Source organism: Sminthopsis crassicaudata, chromosome 1 (assembly GCF_048593235.1).
Source record: "Sminthopsis crassicaudata isolate SCR6 chromosome 1, ASM4859323v1, whole genome shotgun sequence".
NCBI lineage: Eukaryota > Metazoa > Chordata > Mammalia > Dasyuromorphia > Dasyuridae > Sminthopsis > Sminthopsis crassicaudata.
In genome coordinates, this window is record NC_133617.1 from 397,264,545 (window position 1) to 397,287,796 (window position 23,252).

The 23,252-nt window shown below is 42.2% G+C and overlaps 1 protein-coding gene across 4 annotated transcripts; it reads left to right on the forward strand.

Annotated features, from left to right (window-relative positions):
• Window positions 1-2,476: 2,476 nt before the first annotated feature.
• GREP1 (glycine rich extracellular protein 1) lies at window positions 2,477-22,909 on the forward strand. 4 transcript variants are annotated; one of them, XM_074279895.1, is made up of 32 exons: window positions 2,478-2,574; window positions 2,898-2,957; window positions 5,009-5,065; window positions 5,802-5,834; window positions 7,751-7,801; window positions 8,103-8,132; window positions 8,626-8,679; window positions 8,835-8,867; window positions 9,185-9,238; window positions 10,022-10,054; window positions 10,318-10,371; window positions 10,589-10,615; window positions 11,003-11,056; window positions 12,032-12,064; window positions 13,549-13,581; window positions 13,734-13,787; window positions 14,629-14,718; window positions 15,512-15,541; window positions 15,767-15,811; window positions 15,955-16,008; window positions 16,827-16,856; window positions 16,954-16,983; window positions 17,121-17,174; window positions 17,972-18,001; window positions 18,105-18,134; window positions 18,322-18,372; window positions 18,479-18,523; window positions 18,884-18,934; window positions 19,973-20,107; window positions 22,008-22,052; window positions 22,412-22,465; window positions 22,654-22,909. In XM_074279895.1, the coding sequence occupies exons 2-32, from the start codon at window positions 2,924-2,926 to the stop codon at window positions 22,677-22,679; spliced, it is 1,434 nt and encodes a 477-aa protein (XP_074135996.1). In that variant the 5' UTR covers window positions 2,478-2,574; window positions 2,898-2,923; the 3' UTR covers window positions 22,680-22,909. The 4 variants fall into 4 exon arrangements, with proteins under 4 accessions (XP_074135999.1, XP_074135996.1, XP_074135998.1 ...); XM_074279898.1 differs by lacking the exon at window positions 11,003-11,056 and having other exon boundaries at window positions 2,477-2,574; XM_074279897.1 differs by lacking the exon at window positions 18,479-18,523.
• Window positions 22,910-23,252: the final 343 nt, after the last annotated feature.

A 23,252-nucleotide genomic window follows, 5' to 3' on the forward strand; every position in this document is an offset into this window, starting at 1 on the left:
GCTAAGGGCTCCCTGAGTTGGACCTTGAAGAAAGAAAATGTTTTCAGCAATAAATTAGGGGTTGGGAAAGAAAGTGTTGACAAGGCAACCTGCTTTGGTCAGGATATATGGAACATGGAGGGGAATGGAGTGAATTAAGTTTGGGAGGTTCATTTGAAGCCAGTCTGTGGAAAGTCTTACATTCCAAATTAAAGAGATTTATTCTGGAAACAGTAGGGAACCAAAAGAGGTTTTTGAGCAGAGCAGTGATCAGAGGAGAGTGATTATCCTGCAGATTATTCTATGAATTTGAGAGAACAGAGAAAGGAAGAGCAACCAGGAAAATGTCACAATAGTCTGAAAGATAGGCAAGGAGGCCCCAAACCAAGGAAGGGGAAGAAAGGATGGATGGATGTTAGAAATAGAGTGAAGGCAGAAGCTATATATAAGACAGGGGTTCTTCACATTTTTTTTTTGGACCAGGGATCCCTTTGGCAGTCTTATGAAACCAATGAACTCTTTCTCAGAATAATGTGTCTAAATGAATAAAATAAAATTCAGATTACAAGGGAAATAAGCTATTCTAAAATACTGTTATTAATGTGTTTTTAAAAAATCCATTAACTTCAGGTCAAGAACTTCTTTCATATTCCAATAGATTTGTGATAGAAAGAGCCATTGATATCCAGAAAAAGAACCAAAGAGACTGAATGTGTATCAAAGCGTAGTATTTTCACATTTTGTTGTTGTTATTGTTGTTGTTTGTTTGCTTGTTTCTTTTTCTTTCTCACATTTTTTCTGTTTTGATCTAATTTTTCTTGTGCAACATGATGAATATGGAATTATCTTTAGAAGAATTGCACATATTTAACCTAAATCTGATTGCTTGCAGTCTTGGGGAGGAGAAAAGTTTGCAAAGATGAATATTGAAAACTATCTTTGCATGTATTTGGAGGATAAATACTAGTTAAAAACCTTAAAAAAAAAAAAAAACCTCAAAGCTCCTTAAAAGAGGATTAGACAACTATCATAATTACATAGATTTCAAGATGGGGTGATTGGATGGGGATGCCACCAACAGAAATAAAGAATTTAGGAAAGGGGCAAAGTTATGGGGGTAAATGATGAGTTTAATTTTAGACATATTGATTTGGAGGTTTAAGCAAGATACCCAGAGAGAAAAGTTGATATAGATTGTTGCGCGTATAATTCTTCTAAACATATTTCCACATTTGGCATGCTGCTCAGGAAAAATCAGACTTTGAAATAATTTTTGGATTTTCCCTCTTCAATATTTCCTGCATATTTTGCCCAAAACTTCAATTCTTTCTTACAAAACTCATAAATTCTTAGAACTGTAGTCATTAAAGATCTTAGGATACAGACATTTTGTATGGGAAGGGACTTCAGGACATTGATGATCAATCAGTAGAATATTGATGAGGGAATGTAGGATATTAGAACTAGAAGAGAGATTAAAATATAGAATATTAGAGCTGACCTTGAAGATCATCCAATGTAACTCCTTCACATCCTAGATCCAAAAGGGAAAAAGGACTTCCCAAAGTCATACTATAAATTTATAAATTACAAAGTCAGGACTAGGGTATAGCTCTCTCACTTATTGCAGTCGAGGATTTTTTGTATTAAACTTCAAGGGAGGGTCTCCAAATAGATATTAAATGTAAATTCTCCTCCCCAGATGTTATCTCCAATTGTACAGTTTCTATTTGCCCATGAGGATGGGGATGGGATGAGGATGAGGGTCCGTCTTCCTATGTGTCTCACTGTCTCTTTGCTTCTGTTTCTATCTTTTAGCTCTGTAGTACCTATTTCTATTTCTGCTCAAAATTTTGCCTTAGCCTTTCTCTGCTATATCTGTTTTGGATGCTCACATCTGCTTCCTCTTTCCCCATCTCTCTCTCTTTTGTCTCTCCATCTCTGTCTTCATCTCTATTTCTCGTTCTGTCTCTGAACACTTTTTGTCTTTGTGTCAATGTGACACTTTGTCTCTAGCTTGTTGTTAGTAAGTCTGTCTGTATTTTGTTTCTGTCTCATTCGGTCACAGTTTCGATCTGAAGCTCTTTTGTTTGTCTTTCTGTGGGGCTCTCTAGCATCCCCTGTGCTACCCCCTACTCAGTCCTCTGGAGTCTGTCTCCAGGCCACAGCCAGGTCCCAGCTGAGTTTGTACTCAACTCTGGGGCTCCCCTCCAGCTCTTTTCTTGATGCTGGGGTGGGGGTAGAGGAATGGACATTTGAGCTCTCCTGAGTTCTAGCCAGTAAGAACTGGAGCCCAAGGCCAGGGCTGACAGGGGGTAGTGAAGCCTTGGGGGAGAGAGGGGCTGTCCCAGCTGTCAACATCCTTGATAGATTAGGGGCAGGTCAGGGCTTGCAGCCAGTATGTCTTAGTTCAGGAGTGGAACTGTGCAGCAGGATTGTGTGTAGAGAAGGGGGAGATTGTGTTGGCTTCTATGGGGAGAAACACTGTTTAGTGACATTCAAAGCCAAAGGGAAAGGGGAGGGGGAGGCAATCTGAGCTAGAAGAAGGTCGAGGGATTTGAGGATGTGACCTTGTGAGGACACAGCCCACAAAAGGTATTTAAAGGGCCAAGATTCTCCATGTCCCTTTCAATCTTCTGTCAGCATCATGGGCTCCTGGGTCTTCCCCACCTCGATGCTCCTGCTCTGTCTGATCCAGGGAAGCCAGCAAGGCGGTGAGGGAATGGGCCTGGGCCTGAGCAGAAAGCTACTTGGGTCTTGGGAGGGAAATGGGAATCCCAGAAAGGAAGGCTTAAGGAGAAAGGTCAGCTGCCTGGGCCCTAGCCTAGAAGGCAAAGGGTTGTACAAATTATAGGCTTTCATCTGAGTAGCCCCAGCTCCCCTTCTTTCCTGAATCATCAGATTCCTTTCTCCTCCAGGGTTGGCCCCTCAGGGGAACGGCATCATGGGATGGTTCTTTTCCTCAACCCATATGAAAGGTGAGTGACTCACCCAGCATTTAGTTGCAGGGAACTGGATGCTGGTGATTTGGGGGGAGTTGAGGATCAGACCCTTTATTTCTTAGGGTAGACCACTCTTTCCCCTTATTAGATAAATAGAAAAACACAGTCCCTATTTATGTGGGAGTAAAAGCAGAATTGCCCTTAATTAATGAGAATAGCTAACAAAAGTTTTAGCTCAGAGATTTGGGATATTCCCTATAGTACTTTTTAAGGTTTTCCTGCTGCTAGCTCATTTGATCTTTCCAACAACTCTTTGAAGTACTACAGGAGTTATATCCTCACTTTATGATGAAGAAACTGACCCTCTGAGAGGTATATCACACAGGTAGTAAATGTCAGAGATGGGATGCAAACTCAGGTTTCTTCTTTTTTTTCAAGTCCCTTTTTATTACACTATAAAGTTTTTCACTACCTGCTTTTTCTGTCCCCTTCCCCTTCATCTTCAGATAACTCACCTCCTAGAAATGTCTCTAGGTGTGCAGTCCAGGAAAGCTGGTGGGGAGCTCTCCAAAAGATGAGTAGGGGGCAGAGAACTAGTGTCTTTCATTTTTTCTTTCCCTGGGCATGACCTGTGGGATCAGAGCTCAGTTAAAACTGAAGGGAATCTCAGAACATAGAATGTTAGCAGTGTCTTGCAAATAGTAGGTCCTTAAAAAATGTTTACTTAATTGGTTAGAATTAGAGCTGTAAGGGATAGGCTTTAGGGAGACCATTAGCCTTAGGGTGCATCTAGACTGGGGGTTCTCAACCTCTTTTTTTTTTTTTTTTTGTCCCTGAACTTCTTTGACAGTTTGGTAAAACCTATGGCTATCTCAGGATATTTTTTAAAACAGAAAATTTAATTATAAATTTTACAAAGGATTACAAAGGAAAGCTATTATATTGAAACAAAGTTATCAAAATATTTTAAAAAACAAGGTCACAGATCCTCTGGAATCCATCCTGACTCCTTGGGGTGTGTGGACCCTCATTACTTGTTTTTGTGTATTCACATGGAGTACTGGGAAGGAAGAGAGGAGATAAGAAATTAGAAGAGAAGAACTCTGTTTTTTCCTTGAAGTATTTATAATCTCTTTGGGGAAACAAGATTCACATGCTAAATAATTTTAAAATAATACTAGACAGTTCATAATTATGGCACGCTACAAATTGTAACTACTTAGGGAGTTCATTAAGGAGCTTAGTGTGGACTAAGAAAACAATTTGAGGATAGAGATTATTTTTCATTTTGCTTTCACATCCCCAAACCTAGCAGCATTTGCTTTTTTCATGTGCTAAAATTTAATAAATGCTTCTTGAATTGGACTGGTCAGAAGCTTCCTGGAGATGGAAATATGATCTGAGCTCTCCAAAGATGGGTAGCAAAAGATTAGACAGAGAGGATGATGGAGGACTTTCCAGACAAAGCAATTTTTATGAGCAAAGATGAAGAAGTAGAGAAAGCTAATTGGAATGAAGCGTTTTGTTTTGGGAAGCCATGGAGAACCCTGGAATAATCTAGGAAATTACAGAAGACTTAGAAGAAAATTGTGGATATCATTTGTTTTTCTACCCATTATCTTATTATAATGCAATTGTAAGGGGAAAAAAAGGCAAGGCAAGGATTCATATGGTCAGAGATATAGGGACCAAAGTCATACAAGAAGAAATTGTCAGACATTCAGTGTAAACCCAGATTCAGAAACAATGCTCTCTATTATACCATGCTGATTATCATCCCCATTTGACAAATGAAGAAACTGAGATGGAGGTGGGGAGAAAAAAGACTGATAAGGATCACAATTTTTGGGATAGACTCAGCCAACCTCGGACTTAGTTCTCAGCCCAATTATCTTAACATCTCTCTTCTCCTTGGAAAGCTATGGAAAAAACTTGAAAGACTGTTGACTAGAAGGGCAGAATAAGACCCCAAGGAAAGACAGACTCTGGAAGGCAATAACATATAGATCCCCAGAATGCTAACAAAGGGAACAAGAAGTCTTTTTTTCTCTTTCTCACTGCAACATTGACAAAGTTTTTGTCCCCAGGGGTTCCCCCAGGAGCAGGGCCTGGAGCTGGGGCTGGGATCCCACCAGGAAAGGCAGGTAAGAAGAAGAGTGAAGGGGAAAAGACTTAGAACTGTGAAACCTTTGAGTCCACAAGGCCATTTTCTCTTCCCATGTGGATGGGTGACTCTAGGTTTTCAGGAAAAAGATTTTCTATGGGGATCAAAACCAGAATTGCTGCCCCCTCCATCCTCTCCCATAAAATGCCTGAGAACTTCATATTCCCCCATGTTCAATAGCCCAAACTTCTTAAACTGTGGGTCTCAATCCCATATGAGCTCACATAACTGAATGTGGAGATCTCAAAAAATTTGTCAACAGCAAAAAGTATCAAATATTCTGCCAAGATTTAATTCTTTATGAAAAACTAAACAAGCATATTCATCTAATTAATATGCAAATTTGCTTTCATCTTTATTAAATGGAAAATTATGTGTATATCAAAGAATTGTTTTAAAATAAAGTTCTTTATGATTTATTATCAACAATTATTTGATTTGTATACCAATTTTATATACCATATATTTGGGGTCATATAAAAATTTCTTGGGTGAATGGGAAAAGTTTAAGAAGCCCTACATTGGCCATCAAGAAGCAGAGACAGAATTCTAACCTTGTTCCTATTGGTACATATTTAAGGCCCAGCAATCCCAGCCTTCTCTCTATCTCAATCTCTTTATCAGACACTTTTCAGCCCTAGGGAATCCTAATTCCTGTTTTCTCCACTTCCAGAACTTTTCCTAACCACACTAATCTTGATCCTCTCTTTCTATAGGTTATGGCACATTGTCGAATGGCTATGGAGCAGGTAAGGCAATGTGTAGGAAAGAAAGGAAGAGAGAAGCATAAAGTCCTGGTGGAGGATGTTAAAAACAGAGGGGACTTTGGGTATTGGAGATGAGTTGTGAAAAAGTGCTAGCCCTCTGATCTACTATGTCATATCTCCTTTACAAAGACCCCTGCCCCCAGTAATTTCCTTACACTAGTGAACTGAGTGGATCAAAAGAGGATTTTACTTTTATAGCCTAGGCTGAATATGTTTTGAGTACACCCAATTTGTGGCAAATGCAGTGCATATATAGAGGTAGCAGCAGGCTCCAACTCCGTGGTAGACAAATTGTGCAGACTCAAAACATGCCTAGCCCAGGTTACACTTGATACCTATTACCTACTTGGCCCTACTATTGGATGTTTGAAAGGGTAGAGGAAGGAGGATGAAGGGACCCTTCCTTCTGGGTTGGGGAGATGACTCCATTTTAAAAGATAGGACTCTAGACAGTATGTAGTTGGTACCAGATGATTTGTCCAGAGAATAATAGGGAGTGGGGAAGGGAAGGAAAAAAGAAAGAAAAGAAAGAGAGAGAGAGGGAGGAAGAGAGGGAGGGAGGAAGGAAGGAAGGAAGGAAGGAAGGAGAGAGGGAGGGAGGGAGGGAGGGAGAGAAGGAAGGAAGGAAGGAAGGAAGGAAGGAAGGAAGGAAGGAAGGAAGGAAGGAAGGAAGGAGGGAAGGAAGGAAGGAAGGAAGGAAAGGGAAGGAAGGAAAGGAAGGAGGGAGGGAGGAAAGAAAGAAAAAAAAGTTTCCTGGGAAAAGGCTCTCACCTATATATAATAGGCACTCAATATTGAATGAATGAATAAGAGGTGGAGCTCAGGATGGACCTTGAAAGGCAAAGAGGTTTGGTATGAGGAAGCGGGAGATGACATAGAGGAACAGAAGCTTGGAGTTGAGAATACACAAGATTCTTAGGTATATTTTCTCTCTATCTCAACTCAAACTTCCCTTCCCTTCCCCCCATTCTCCCCAGCACGCTCCCCAGTGTGCGCGTGTGCACACACACACACACACACACACACACACACACACACACACTCCTTTCCCTTCTTTCCAATCTCAATGGATCCAACTATGGTACAGTAGTCTGAAAGTCAGGGACTCAGGTTCTAGTCCTGGCGCTGCCACTTTGATGCTCCTGGGTAAATCACTTCCCTTCTATAGTTCAGGTGATCCCCAAGCTTCCTTTTGATTCTTACACTTTTTGAATCTCTGATTCAATGACTCTGGTATTGTTGATTCAACGATACCTCCCCACCTCTCATCAATCTGTTTACTCCTGACTTCGACAGAGTAATCCTCCTATACATTTCCTTTCATGTCATTTCTCTAATCAAAAACTTTTCCACTTTAAACTGTTGCTGTGGATAAATATGGAGGAATCATTGAGCCCCTATAAATCTCAGTTTACTTTTCTGTAAATAGAATAATCATGCCTGTGACACCAACCATGTAGGGCTGATTGTGAGGATCAAATGAGAAAGCAGGAAAGTATCTTGCAAAATGAAAAGTGCCAGTTGTTATTATTATTTGTATGCCCATTGCCTACTACAAGGACTTTTACGCAGTAAGCATTTGTTAAATGTTTCTGTAATCCCTTCTCAGGCCAGCATGGTTTCTAGACTCCAAGGCCCATAACTAATCCCCAGCCTTCTCCATCAAACTTACCTCCTCCCCAGGGACTTTGCAAGCTCCCACACCAAAAGAATACCAGACTGAGAAAAGGAAAATAAAAGAACACTTTGCCTTTAGTAGAAAAACAGTGGAGGGCGTGGAGAAATTCGAAGGGGGCGGGGACAAGAATTCTGGCGGTTTCTTGGAGAGGGGAGAGCTCTTAGGGCAGTTCTCCTCCCAAGTCCCCTCTAGACAGGACTGGATCTCATCTCTTGCTCAGGGGCTCCCAATGGAGCAGGGGCTGGACCCCAGGGCCCTGAAACAAAAGCTGGTGAGTGTGGGTCTGTTCTATGTTTGTAAGTTTCTCTGTAGTCCATATGTTTGTGTAGATGTGTATGTGTCTGATTGCTTTTGTGTATCTGTGCATGTCCTTGTTGTGGAGGAGCCCAAAGGTCAGGTGGAATAGCCAACACCCCTCTTTCACCTTAGTCTCCAAATTCTCCATCCATCACTTCATCACCAGCCCAGCTCCTGGTGCTCATCCTCTGCCCTTTCTGACCTCACCCTTCCTTAAATTCTGCCCCGTGGTCCCATTCCCAGCCTGACCTCATTTGTCCCTCCTCCCCATGCAGGGCCTGGGGCTCAGAATGGTTATGGAGCAGGTAAGAAGGGCCTGAGGGGGTGGGTAGAGAGAAGGCTTAATGGATGTCTGGAGGGTGCTGCTGCAGGAAGAGATAGATGCTTGCATTCCTGGGGTGTGGGAGTAGGGTTGAAATGCTTACCTTCTTCATCTCTGTCTCTCCTGTCTTTCCTGGTGGTCCTAGGTGGAGGGGATGGGTCAGGGTAAGATTGAAAACTCCAAAGGAGATCGTGAGAACCTTTTTATATATCTTCTGTCTCTCCTGTATCTATCTCTTCAGTGGCTCCTCCTGAATTTTATTTATTTATTTTTTTGAGGCTGGGGTTAAGTGACTTGCCAGGGTCACACAGTTAGGAAGTGTTAAGTGTCTGAGACCAGATTTGAACTCTGGTCCTCCTGAATTCAAGGCTGATGCTCTATCCACTGCACCACCTAGCTGCTCCCTGGCTCCCCCTGAATTTTAGTATTTCCTCTCTCCTCAATAATGCAATTTAAAAACAATTTTGTTTTTCTAGGATACAGGAATGGACTTGGAGCAGGAATCTTCCCTGGAGCTGGAGCCCTGCCAGGTGTGGGGGAGTAAGAACTGGGATGAGAAACAAAAGATATCTGCTGGGTTCTAGAAGGATGGTCCAGGGGTTTGGGACTGGATCCTGAGTTCTTGGAGAGGAAGATGGGGAAAAGTCATAAACCATTTCTCAGCTTATTCTTTGTCTTTCCACAGGCCTTGGTGGGGGGATGAAACCTCAAAAAGCAGGTGAGCCTTTCTGTCTCCTTTTTCTGTTTTTTTTTTCTTCCCCATTGACTAATCTTGTCTGTCCCTTTCTGTCTATTTTTGCACAGGATAATCCTACTATCCCAACATCTGCCTGCTCTGACCCTCTTCCCTAACCTCTCCATGCTGGGTTTAGTCAAGCCAGGTGGGCTCTGGGTGGTAGCTCTTAGTTCATCCCTCTCCTAGGGTTCCATGTTCCATCCCCCTGCACTTTGGCTCTGCCCACAATCAACTTCCAGTTTGAAATCTCTCTGCTCCCTGAAAGTCCCTAACACAACCTCTTCCTTCTGTCTCCCCAGCATATAGAAATGGATTGGGTAATGGGGCTTTCCCAGCAGCTGGAGCCCAGCCAGGTAAGAAAACATGGATCTGGGGCCTGGAATTGCTTGTTTTTTGAAGGATGCTAGGAGGAAGTGACAAGATTTAGGGCTCAGAGTGGGTTGTTTGTACTATGGAGAATCTGGACAGCAGAGCTAGAAAGGGTGAGACATAAAAGCTGGTATTTAAGAAGGGAAGTTTCTTCTTAGTTAGACCTGAGCTCTCTTCTTTCCTCTATGGGTTTCTTGTCATTGTCCTCAGGATTCCTTCTGGAGCAGGGTCTGAACTTAGGAATCCCATAATACATAGGTGACTCACAGTCATTGAACATTTGGAGATGTTGAGGCCCAAAGAAGGCTTGTCTGAGATCACACAACTGGGAAACAGTCAAGTCAGGATTCAGGTTCAGAGCCAAGTCGGCTAGCTCCCAGACAGAGATGCTGCATCAATGAGTCTGCTAGGGGCTCCAGGGGGTATGGGCCAGTGGATTTAAGTGGATCCCCCCACCATGGGTAGTCTGGTGTTCTCTGTGTCTTCCCCTGGCTTCTCATTGGGCTGGGGCTTCAGAACTTCCTTGGGATAGATAAGCTCTGGACTCACTCTTAGATCAATATGTCTCCAATTCATTCTAACATCAATGTGAGCCCCTGCTATCTATCCCTTTCCTACTTCTCCCTCTTTCCACAATAAGGTATGAAATTCAGAATGACTATGAAACAGAGAGGAGTAGAATGGAGCTGGGGGACAAATGCTTGGGTTTAGAGGTTTAGAGACTACAGGCAGCTTTACCTCTTAGTTTTACCAACCTTTCTCCTCAGGCCTTGGAGCTGGAACCAAGCCTCAGAAACCAGGTGACACCTCTCCCATGATCTCTTTTTGTCTCTGTCTCCTTCAGTTATCTCGCTCTATTTCCTCCATCTCAGCAAATCCCAGGCCCATAGTCTCTCTCCTGAATTTGTCCTTCTTTATTCCTGATTCTCACTGTATCACTTTGTCTGCCTTTTTCTTCCTTTTTCTGTTTTTCTCTTGCCTTCCTTTCTCCATTTGTCTCTCCCTGGATTTCTTTCTTTCCCTAAATCCCACTATTTTCTTTCCCCTCAACTTGTCTCTCCAGGATATGGAAATGGGCTGGGAAATGGGGTCTTCCCTGGAGTTGGAGCTCAGTCAGGTAAGGGGAGGTAAGGGTTGTAATAACCGAATCATCAGGGGGTAGTAGGAGATTGGTGGGGGGAAATTTAGGGATTGGGAGGTGAGATTGGTGGGTTCAGGTGGAGAGGAGAAGGATTGGGGAAGGATCCATTCTGGGTACCAAGAAGGAAGATGGGGTAATGTCAGTCCCTTTTCAACTTCCTTGTCTTCTCTTTTTCCTTAACTCCCTGAGCTAGGAGGGGGAACGAAGCCTCAGAAAGCAGGTGAGAACTCTCAGTCTTCCATATCTGTCTGTCTTTCTAACTTTGGTCTCTCCCTATTTCTGTTTCTACTGCTATCTCTTTCTTACCCCTTTCCCTCCCTCCCACCCAGCCCCCAATCCCCAACTCCTATACTGTAGTCCGAAATTTTTTCCTTGTACTTTCTTTTGGGATATACTTGAAAAATTGGCTCCACAGACCTCCTATGATGATAAGACCTGGTTTATTTCAGGAGGTAGAGGTAGGGATGGGATACGTGTCATATAGCTCCTTCCCCCTCCCTGTCCCTAACAACTCCCCCAGAGTCCAGTTCCTATGCCTGTAATTGTAGATTCCAATCTTTCTGTTCTCAAGTGTCCCACTCTGATCCTTTTCCTCTTATTTCTCCAGGATATGGGAATGGGCTAGGACATGGGGACTTTCCAGGATCTGAAGCCCAGCCAGGTGATATGAACTAGGGGCTAGGTTGCCAGGTTTCTCAGAAGCCAATGTGATATAAGGGAGAACAAGCAAACTGTGATGATTTGTAGGCAAGTTGCTTGTGGCGAGAATGGAGACTGAGCAAGGGGATAAGAAATACAGAGAGCAGAACTGGATGATAGGAAACTTGGGCTTAAGAAAGAAAGGGCTGGAATAATTATGTGGTACAATAGAAAGATCACTGGCCCTAGAGTTGGAGGACTCTGAGTTCAAGTATGACCTTCAAATATGACTTCAGAAAGTTACTAGCTACGTCACCCTGGGCAAGTTACTTAACTCCAGTTGCCTCAATGAAAAGGGAAGGGAAGTGCCATAAAAATGAATTAATATCCCTATTTGTGTTTGCTTTTATTTCTCCATGTATTTATTAAGCACCCAAAAATGCTAGGTACAGAGGATACAAAGACAAAATGAAAAAGTCCTTATATAAAGAAATTTTTATTCTGTAGGTTAATCCTAACCCTTAATCTCATCTAACATTAACAGCGGCCTGTTTCTCAGTTCCTGACTCAAACTCTATCCATTTCCCGATTCCTTTCCCCTACTCCATTCTGGGTCTCTTGACCCAGGTGAAACATTGACCAGCAGACCTTCAGGCCCCCTTACAGCTTGTCTCAGCTGCAGCTTGGCTTTATCCCCGTCTTCCCAATGAAAGACCTAGAACTCAGAATGATTAGGATCCAAATCCATCATTAGAGACCTAGATGGAGGTGGGAGTAAGACAACTGGGTTCCAGTAGAGTTAGTTGGTTGGTCAGAATGAAAGGAGAGTGAAAGTTTAAATGAGAGAGAAAAAGGGCTGAGACTTTGTGTTTGGAGAAGGCAGGGAGAATGTGGGGGAAAAAAACTGAGGGGGAATGCTATTGGTAGGAGTGAGGGAAAGATTTGAGTCAAGAACTGGGATTGACTCCCATTCATTTTCTCCCTGATGTGTCTTCAGGATTTGGAGCAGGAACCAAGGCTCAGAAAGCAGGTAAAAAGAACTCTCCAAATCTGGTATCTCCTTTTCTAAATCTCTCCTTTTCTTCTCTGCCTCCTATAATCTTTTTGTGACTCCTTCTGATGCTTCTATTAATCAATCAAGTGTTTATTAATTGCTTACTTTGTTCCTGGCATTAGACTAAGTTCCGGGGACAAAAAGACAAAAGTGAAAGTTCCTTCCCCAAAGAAGCTTATATTCTCTCAGAGGAGCAATATTACAGAGAGAGGGGGAAAGGGAGAGAAACAGAGAAAGAAGAGAGATGAGAGACAATAAGAGAAATGAGAGATAGTAAGAGAAAGTAGAGAAGGGACAGAAAAGGAAATGAGAGTGATAAGAGATTGAGAGGAAGAAAGAGATGACATGAAAGAGAAATGAAAAAGAAGAAAAAGGTGAGAAAAATGAGATGAGAGAGAGAAAAGAGAAAAGGAAATGAAAGAGATGAGAAACAAGAGAAATGAGAAAGAGGAGAGATAAGAGAGAAATGAGAGAGAGAAGGGGCAGAAAAAAAGATGAGAAAAAAAAGAGACTATAGAGAAAAATAGAGAGATGATAGAGATAAGAGAAATGAGAGTGAAAAAATGCAGTATCTTCTGTGGGATACAACTAGAAGGTCAGTTTGGATGTAATGAAGAGTTTGTAAAGGAATAGACAGAAAGTCTAAGAAGGGTAGTTTGGTCTCAAGTTCTAAAGGGATTTAAATGCCAAACAGGAATTCTATTTGAATATAGAAATAGTAAGGAGCCTCTAGAGTTTGTTGAGTGGGGAATGTCATGGTCAAGTCTGTGCTTGTTAAACAGTTTTTAAACTGTGGAGGATAAACTGTTAGGGAGAAGAGGTTGGAGATAGAGAGAATTAGGCTGCAATAGTCTATCAGAGTGGTAATCCTGTGCATGGAAAGTGAAGGGATATTCAGGAAGCTCTCTATTCTGTCTCTCTGTCCTGGGTTTTCTCTGTCTCCTGTTATCTTTACTTCTGTTTTTTTTTTCTTCCTTCTCAAACTTCTTTCCCCATAGTCGATTTCCTCAAGTCCCTCTGTTCTCCAAAGCCCTTCTCCCTACTTCTTCCCATCCCAGAACCTTTCTTTAATTATTTATTCAACTGATATTTACTGTTTCCCCTATATTTGGAATACTGTTCTAAGTTTGAGGGAGAACTCAGGTTTAGATAAGATAAAGTTTCTCCGAGCTCAGATCAGGAATTTAGGTCTTATAGAATCTCTTCAAACACCTTATAACTCACTCCAAATTCTTCTTGTCCCAGAGCACTTCTCCACAATCTCTTTGCTCCAGAGACAGTGTCTCTCTTTCTCTCCTGTCTTTTGTTATGGGCCTTGTACTGGTTGGGCTCAGTGAGGAGAGATGGCTTAGGGGGAGTGAGGGAATTCTAGGATGTGGTGGGTTGAACTGAGGAAGAAGAAAAGATGACTGAGTTGTCTACCAGATGAATCACCCTTACCTCTTCCTTCTTCCCTCCAGGCTTTGGAGCAGGAACCAAAATTCAGAGAGCCGGTGAGAAGAGAGTGTGTGTGTGTGTGTGTGTGTGTGTATGTGTGTGTGTGTGTGTGTGTGTGTGAGTGTGTGTATCTCTGTATGCATCTATCCACACCCTCCACCCTCTGGTGTTTCCTCCTTGATTTAACTGTCCAAATCTGTCTCTTCAGGAAATGGAAATGGAATAGGAGCTGGGGCATTCCCAGAAGCCAGAGCTCTGCCAGGTATGGAAATCTGGGTTCTAGGAAGAGGGATGATGGGGCTAGGAACCCCAAATATCATGCCCTAAACGCAGCAGAAGAGAGTAGTGTTTGAGACTCAGATGATGGTAAGAGGTGGGCATGAGCAAGTTAATATCTTCCCTGGTTCGTACTAGACACATTTTCCTACATCTTCTGAAAGGGGCACTAAAGGAGCAAGGTCTGAAATCTGTAGTCCTGAGAGTGAGACAAGTGAGAAGCGGACATAATGATAACTTAGGGCTCTGAACCCCAACCCCCAGTACTGTGCGCAGCTCCTTTGTCTAATCCTGGAGGCCTCCAGAAAGCAATTTTAACTCCAACTCTAATCCCACTTTATCTCCATGGTCCACCCTCAATTGTGATCCAACTGGATACCAGTCCTGATTCTAACTGATCTCAACCCCAACTTAGATCTCAAACTCTATCCCAAATTTAGCTCTATTTTTGATATTGATTTCCATTCCAGTCCCAACCTTTATCTTGATCTTAATCCCAACTCAGATCTCAATGGTATTGCTATTAGACAGAATACCATTCACTAACCCTTAACTTCTTTTCATTATCCATGAAGAGAAAAGGAAAAATTCATAACTCATGGCAAAATATCTTACCTTGAGAAAGCAAGTTATTAAGGAATATACCATCTGATTTTGGTCAGGATGGGATGGGGTGGAGTAAAAGAATTTGGACCTAGAAAGCAAAGTTTCTTGCTTCCAGGTAAGTGTAGAGCTAAAACTGGGATGCTTTAAGTGGCTATAGGACTAGGAGCTAGCTTTGCTCCTGTTTTTTTTTTTTTTTTTTTTTTTTTTTCCTTCTCCTCCAGGTCCCTGTAATGGGGGCTCCATCCCAGCTCTTCCTCCTAGGCCTCCCAATGGAGTAGGGCCTGCAACAGGGAGTCCCTCAGAAAAAGGAGGTGGGTATGGAATCTGGGAGTGGAGGAGTGGGGAAGAATCATGTTCTCTCCCTGCCATAAGTTTTACATCATCATCTATATCTATAGCTTTCCTTATAACCACATATCTTCATCTCTCTCACTCCCCAAGGCACACTTCTCAGGTAGCTGGGCTAGGAGCTTAGAGATTGAAATTCTGATCCTATCCCTAACTTGTTTTGTGGTTTTGGACAAGTCACTTCCCTTGTCCCAGCTTTTGTTCTCTTTAAAAAGCCCTTCTGTAAGCACTTTTCATATCTTATGTGTTCTAAAACCCTTCCTACCTTTAACATGCTATTTTTTGTGATTAGTATTCTATGTTCTTTATTCTTTCCAGCTCTGACATGTGGAAGTATTTGGTTTAAGGTCACTTCCAGATCTATCATTCTATGTTCTAAGAGCACTTTCTTGTTCTGATATCTTTATCTTTAAAAATTAATAATAAATTTTACTTAATTTTTTCCAATTACATGTAAAATTTTTTAACATTATTTTTTAAAATTTAAAGTTCCAAATTCTTTCCCTCTCAATTCTTCCCTGCCCCTTGAGAAGACAAGCAATGTGGTATCAATTATACATATGAAGTCCTAGAAAGCATATTTCTCTATTAGCCACATAACATTTTGTTTTAGGTTTTCTGATTCTATTTCCCTTTCCCTGTGTCCTACTCCCTTTTTCATAAGCTGTGTTTCCTGTTCTATCTCCTGTCTGTTTTTCTCCTTGGATCCCCTTTTCTTCTAATCACAGACATGTTTGAATTTATTCTCCCCTATAGGATTCAGGACTCAGAATGGCTATGGACCAGGTAAGGGTATAGAGGAAAGGGGTAAGGTGGATAGTATGGGCAAGGGAAGTCAGCTAGCTTCCTGAGAGGAGAAGGCTGGAAATTGCTTAAGTGAAGAAAGGACATATGGCTAAGATATGATTGAGGTCTACAGGAAGCTTCTTATGGCAGGCATGTCTTCAGCTCTAAGCTCTTACTTAGATGGACAATTGGATCTCACTCAGGGTCCCTTGGTTTTCTTCCTAGTTTCTCCCCCAAGCCTTGAAGATGGATTGAAAACTCAAAAAACAGGTAATGATTCTTTTTTCTACTTCTGCTTCTCCCAACTTGCCTCTCCTCTCTTCCTTCTCTCCCCTCCTCTTTTCTCTCCTGGAATTCCCCATTCAAGAGATGACTTTTGCATGTCCTAACTTCACCAAATTGTCTCCCCTCAGGACTCAGAAATGTTCTTGGAGCTGGGTCCTTCCCAGGGGCCAGGATTCAGCCAGGTGAGGGGAAAGGGGGACCAAAAGCCTACACTGAGGAAAAGTACTTGGGACAGACCATGGATCCAGAGTGGAGGAGGAAAGGAGTCAATACTTTAACTTTCCTAATTTTCTTCCTATATAACAATATTTCTCTTAATCTTTTTTTTTTTTTTTTTTTTTGGTGGTGGTGGTGGTTGATGATGATGGGAAGGCTAGAAGAACCCTAGGATTAGGGACACAGATTTGAGTTTGGGAAAGAATAAACTTTCATAGGGAAAACTGAAATTTTCAAAGTGAGATTCCTGAAATTTAGGAGGGAAGTTGGGCTAGGACTAAAAGAAAAAGGAACTAATCTGAGCTGGTTCTTTTTCCTTCTTCCTCTATTAGCCTCATGAAAAGGATCTTACAATATAGAATGTTAGAGTTGAAAGACACTAGAACACACAGAAAATCTGAAAACAGGGAGAGCCCACAGAAAATCTGAAAACAGGGAGGCAGCTAGATGGCATGTGGACCAAGCATCAAGCCTGAAGTCAGAAGGGGCTGAGTTACAATCCAGCTTCAGATACTTAACACTTACTAGCTGTGGACTGGGCAAGCCACTATTTTGAACAGTTTTGGGTTTCCAGTCAAAAATGACTTTAAGTGAAGGCTGGTTGAAAGCTTGGGTAGAACTGGGCTTAGAAACTATATTGAAGATGAAAACAAGGATTCGTTCACCCCAATCAAACCACAGCAACAATGTCCCTTTGTTTTCATTCACTCACACACTCTCAGTAGTGCCATTCATCCCTTTACACTGTCACCAATCCTTGATTCCTTTACTCCTTCCATTGCAGGTTATGGTGCCATGAATGGATATGGGACAGGTAAGGGGATGGGAGAGAGGGATGCCTAACTTCTAGGAGGGACCAGAGTCCAAGTCATATTCATTCTCTTTCCAATCTCTTTTCTCCCACCTCCTAGGTCTTACAGGAGCCAAATCACAGAAGACAGGTGAGACCTTTCTCACTGGCTTTCCAGTTATTTCCCCACTCCTCCATTGCTTGGTTATGTTCCCTCCAGGAAGAGAATGGTGTGGAATGGGGAGATCCTGGAATCCCACCCTCCCATCAACAAATATATCTTCTCAGGTTATAGGAATGGATTTGGAGCAGGTGCTTTCCCAGAGACTGGGCCACAACCAGGTGAGGACAAAAAACCTGTAAAAAAAGGGTAGGGCCAGATTCCAGATATGTAAATCCACCTAGGGAGCTGCCCGGGGATGGGGTGGGAATAGGATTAGGTGGAGCTGCAGAGCTCTGAAAGATGATGGAGTTCAATAAAACTCAGGGTTCAGAGCAGGGTTCCCAATACTCTTCACATTTAAAAGGTGGCTATAACATAAGAAAAAGGGCCCAGGCCAGAGTTCTAGAACCAGCTCTGCCACTAACTAGTTGCATAATAACCAAGGGCACGTTCTTTCTACCTCCTTCATTGTAAAGTGGAGTGGGAGGGTAGTGGGGGAGGAGATGACATGATCCCTAAATTCCCTTGTAAACTTAAGGTCTATAGATCTCTTTGTATGAGGAAAAAAAAACAGGTAAGGGAATAGATAAGGGATATATTACATGGCTTACTTTTTATTCTTCAAGGCTCATCTATCCTCTCTTCTCCAGTCTCAAACCCAACTTCATCCAAGCCAACCTAATTTCATTTTCCTTTGGCCTTTTTTCAGAATCCCTTCTCAAAGACATTTCTCTGATATTCTCTGATCCTTCCCTTTCCTCTCCCCACTAACTGCTAGTGCCTTCCCTTCCTAATTCTCTTACATTTATCCTGAATATAGCTATACATGTGCTTGTCTTTTCAGATAGATAGAATATAAGATCTTTGAGAGGAGGGATTATTTCATTCCTTGTGTTTATATCCCCAGAGCCTAGCACATAGTATGTGCTTAACAAATGCCTGTTAATTAATTATCTAATCTGTTTTCTCCTTGCAGGGTTTGGGACCCTAAATGGTTTTGGAGGAGGTGAGGAGGAATTAGGGCTGCAGATTAGGGAATGGACTCCCAAAGGTACTGAAGAGTTTAAAATTATAAATCCTAAATTACCCCCTCTCTCTCTCTCTTCCAGGCCCAGGTGGTGTGAAGCCTCAAAAAGCAAGTAAGGTTCTCTTAGGATCTCTCTTTGATCTGTTTCTATCTTCTGGTTTCTCTCTGTTGTTGTCTCACTCTCTCCTGACCTTTCTCTTTATTCCTACCATATTTTCCTATCTCCCTTTCCCGACAAGGAATAAATTATATATGGATAAGTAACAGTTCCATCTCTTTTTAAATTTTTCTTCCCACAGTTTATAGCAATGGACTAGGAGCTGGAACCTTTCCTGAGGTCCAGCAAACAGGTGAGGAAAGGGGAGAGGAGTTGGAGGTAATTTGGGCACTGAACTCTAGAACACTACCCCTAACTTCTCTCCTGCCCCCTAGACTGATCTTCCTTTTTCCTCTTAGGGTTCCCTGGGGCTGGAAGTTATCCAGCTAATGGCTATAGCAATGGTAATTCTTGAATAAGAATGAGAATTTTTATTTAACCAATAACGGATTGCTTGCTATCTTGGGGAGGGAGGAAGGAAAAGAAGGGAGAAATTTTGAAACAAGATTTTGCAAAGGTGAATGTTGAAAGATATCTTTGCATATATTTAGAAAAATAAAATACTATGTAAAAAAAAAAAGAATGAGAGTATAGTAGAGGAACTTGGGAGTAGTATAAAAGGGGAGAAGATATTTTCTTAAGAATTGGGCTAGTAGTGCTAGATGGGGCACATATTTCTTAGGGGACAATAAGAGTAGGAATAAGCAAAAGTAAAAGATTTCCAAGGTAATGATGTAGGAAAAGTTAATACCATTTTCTTACAGGATATGGAGCTGGGGGACCTGGATACCCTAAACCTTCCCTCTATGAAAATGGTAAGAGACAAAGGCCCAGTGAGGCAGCTCCTAGAAAGATAAGGTGAAGAAGGTGGTGGTGTTTGAGAGATACATGCCTTTGTATAACATTTTAACCAGCTCTTTCGATTTGGATCTGGAAATAGTTCTGTAGCATGAGGAAATTTTCTATTTTTTCATTCTTTTTCGTTTGACTGATTCTTGATGTCTTGTAGAGTCATAGGCTTCCATTTGCCTGGTTCTAGTTTTTAATATGTAATTTTCTTCAGTTAGCTTTTGTATCTTCAGTGGATTCTTTTGTTTGTTTGTTTTGCATTTGACCCACTGTGTTTTTTAAGGAATTGATTTCTTCAGTGGAATTTTTTTTTTTTTTTTTTTTAGCATTGGTCAAATGCTATCTTTTCAGGAATTGTTTTCCTTTTCCAAGCTGTTGACTTTCTCTTGCATACCTCAAATTTCTTTTCCCAATTTTTCTTCCATTTCTCTTATTTGCCTTTTTAAATTTTTTTATGAACCCCTCCCAGAAGCCTCTTTAGACTTGAGACCAATTCATATTTACCCTTTGATATTTCTTCATGGGCATTTGTCCTCCTCTGAGTTGGTGTTTTGGTCTTCCCTGTCATCATAGTAGTTTTCTGTGGTTAAAGTTCTTTTCTGTTTCTTGCTCGTTTTTTTTCTTTTTCTATTTTGTGACTTTTAAAGTCGAACTTTGCTTCTGGAAATCAGGGGGAGCTGTCCTAAGCTTCTTGTACAGCTCTGAGTCTTGACTTTGGGCTCAGGGACCCCTTATATTTGGTATCTTGCTCACAGAATGGGATAGCCCTACCAGCTGTCTTCAGGCAACTGATTTGCTTGGCTTTCTAGCAAACAGCCAGATGAGGAAAGGGAGCCCTAGAAGGGAGAGCATTGCAAGATCAAACGCATTTTAGGAAAAGAATCCAGGTCTCCTGACTGCTTTCCAGTTCTATTTCCACTGTGGTATGGCAGGGATTCCTGGCTACAGTAGGAAGGGGTGTAGGTCTTAGGGAGGGTTCACTGAGCCCTTCTCTTCTCTCACAGGTGGGGCCAGCTCCTTTGGTGCTCAGGGGGTCCCCTTTCTCCCTGGAGGTTCAGAGGCTGGGGCCAAGACTGCTAAACATGACTATGGAAATGGGGTAGGCCCAGGCTCCTACCCTGCAGATGAAAGCCCACCAGGTAATATACATGTTTGGCTGGATTCTGGGAAAGACTGCAGATTTTGTGTGTGTGTGTGTGTGTTTCACAAGATTGTAGATTTAGAGTTATCAAGGACTTCAGATGTCTTCTATTTCAACCCTCTCACTATATACATAGGAAAATAGAGGTCTAGAAAGTTTAAGGGATCTGCTCTACATTTCACAGGTAGTAGGTGGCAGAGCCAGGATCCAATTGATCAGTCATTAAGCATTAAGTGCTAGCTGTGTGCCAGGTAGTGTGCTAAAAGTGGCAACCAGCAGTACCTGTGCTCAAGGAGTTTACAATCTACTGACCCTTTTCGTTGCACCATTTTTCTTAATTGCTTAACATAAAAACTTAAATGCCTGATTCCTGGAGAGGAGCAAAGGCTAGAAAATAGGATTACCAGATTGTGTCCCTGGGGATTACCTCTTGCATTCTGTATTTCCCATCTTCCACAGATCTCATTCAGTGTTCAGCCAAGTGGCTCTGCTGGCCCAGGGATGAACCTATTCCCCATCCTCTGGAGATGTGAGGAAATCAAAGACAAAAGATCCCTCCCTCAGGGGTGACAACCTGTCCTCCTGTTTGTCTGGTCTCTTGATAGAGCTAGCAAGAGCCTTGTATCTAGCCATGGGGAACACAGGTAGTCTGTATCTTCTTCAATTAGTACTCTACATACTACCAACCTCAGCTTCCTCCATCCCAGCTCGTTTTCTCTCTCCAGTCTAGGAACTGATGATTTCCAAGGTCCCATTTGGAGGGAATATTCTATGCTTTCTGGGAACCCAAAGCTTCTAATTTAAACTCATCAACTGGCTCTTCTCTAGCTCTTTAACTTTCTCTCCCACTAGAGGGAGACAATGATGCTGGACTTTAGGAAGCATTGTGGTATAGTAGTAGCACTGGACTTCTGATATTAAAGATACAACTTATGGATTCAGGTTTCAGCTCTGCCACTTTTCCACTGTGTGACCCAGTCACATCACTTCTTTAGGTGTTAAATAATCCAATTAAATAGGGGATTTGGACAAGAGGATCTGCTTCCTTCCAGCTCTCCTGTCCTATCATTGTGTAAGACAGGACACTTGAGTACCTTTGTACCACTGATTCTCCTTCAGCAAGTCCATTTCATCCTCTGGGATCTGGATCTTGGATTCTCCGAATATCAGATAAAGAGGATCATACTACTGGATGACCCAGCTCAGAATCTCTGAGTTACTCGCTGACCTTCTCATGGTTCCCTTTGTCACGCAGCCAGTTAGCAAGCATTTATTAAGTGTGCTAATATGAATAATAATATTAATGGTAATAATATTAGTAATATATGCTAAGCTAACGTCATCTTTCCTACTTGAAATTTCTCCTCCAATTCTCTCTCTAAAGGCTGCAAGTCTCAGCTCAAGCTATACTTTCTCCAGTCGCACCTCGGCCCATATTAATCTCTCCCTACTCTACATTAACAAGAACAGTTCGCATTTAACATTTGAAAGCACTTTATATATATAAAATTTGATCTTTACAACAACCCTATGAAGTAGGTTTTACTAGTAGTTTTGTCTTATTGAGGAAACTGAGGCTGGGAAATTAAAGGACTTAGCCAGAGTTATATAGGAAGTGGCTGAAATGGAATTCATACTCTGGACTTCCCAATTCCCAGTTCAGTACTCTATCCGATGTGCTTAATACCTAGCTGCCTCCTAGGCTGCTTACTAACTGTTCCATATTACTTAATACTTGTATGTGTGGCCTTTTGTGTGTCCATCTCATCTCCCCAACTAGGCAGCAAATTCCTGAAAGCAAGACTGCCAGGCTGAATACAAGATGGTGCCCTTTTTCCTCATATAGCATGTACTCCCTGCCATCTTCTTCCCTTTGTCTGTTTTTTCCTGCCTTTCAGGTCTCTATGGTCAATTAAGACCAGAGCCAGTTCCTGGGACTTATGGTAAGTGAGGAGACCTTTAGAGATAACATTGAACTGGGTATCAGAAAAGAAGATGCTTTGCTAATTTCACTAATTATCAGGATATGACACCCTGCACAAGTTACTTCCCCTCTGTGAGTCTCAGTTCCCCACTCTGTGCAAAGCAGAGATTAGACTCTGAGGTCCAGAAAGGCCAAGGGACAGCTGACACTGCTCACTCAGTGGCTGCCTGCCGACTCCTTGTAAGGAGAGTTCTCAGGGCCCAGATCCTCTTCTAGGATCTTTGAACTGTGAGAATTTGGAAAATAAGGGTATTTGGACAAGGGAAAGAAATCTGGGGAGATTTTCTACTGACTAGAGGTTGTCTGCCTTCTACTTAGGTGGACCAGATGTGAAGCACAACTTCAATGGCTTCTTGGGAAATGGTTATAGAGGTAAGACTTCTTCAGGGAAAAAGGTTCCTTTCCCTAACCCTCAGCACCTCTGACCAGGACCAGGCCAATCATTGTATAAAGGAGCTGTGGGGCTCACATACTCTACCTGGAATTACATCATTCGTCCTGTGGGATTGCACATTGCTAGGTTAAGGCCCAACACTACCCATGTTTCTCCATCTTTGCAGGTCGTTGTCCTCCAGGGAAATGTTGAGCCTAAAGGGAGATCCCCAACATCCCCCATGTGAAGATCTTCGGGGGAGCTGGGAGCCTACGACTTGGCCATCTTAGTGCTGCCAGGCTTTTTGGAAAAACAGCAATGGCTCTTTGGGAGGGAAGTTTCCCCTCTGCCTTAGGAGTCCTTCATTGGTCTTATAAATGGTCCTTTGAGGCAGAGAGGAGGGGGAGATCCTGGGTCTGTTAATAAAAGGTTTCAAATCACAAGTTTGACTCTGGTGTCCAATATGTTGATATGGGGACTGAATGGCAGCAGGTGGTTGGAATAGCTCAATTCTCTCTCTCTGTCTCTGTTTCTCTCTGTTTCTGTCTCTCTCTGTTTCTCTCTGTCTCTGTCTCTTTCTCTGTTTCTGTCTGTCTCTTTCTCTCTCTGTCTCTCTCTCTGTCTCTGTCTCTCTGTCTCTCTCTGTTTCTGTTTCTCTCTGTCTCTCTCTGTTTCTGTCTGTTTCTCTGTCTCTCTCTGTTTCTCTTTGTCTCTGTTTCTGTCTGTCTGTCTCTGTCTCTGTTTCTGTCTCTGTCTCTCTGTTTCTCTCTGTTTCTGTTTCTGTTT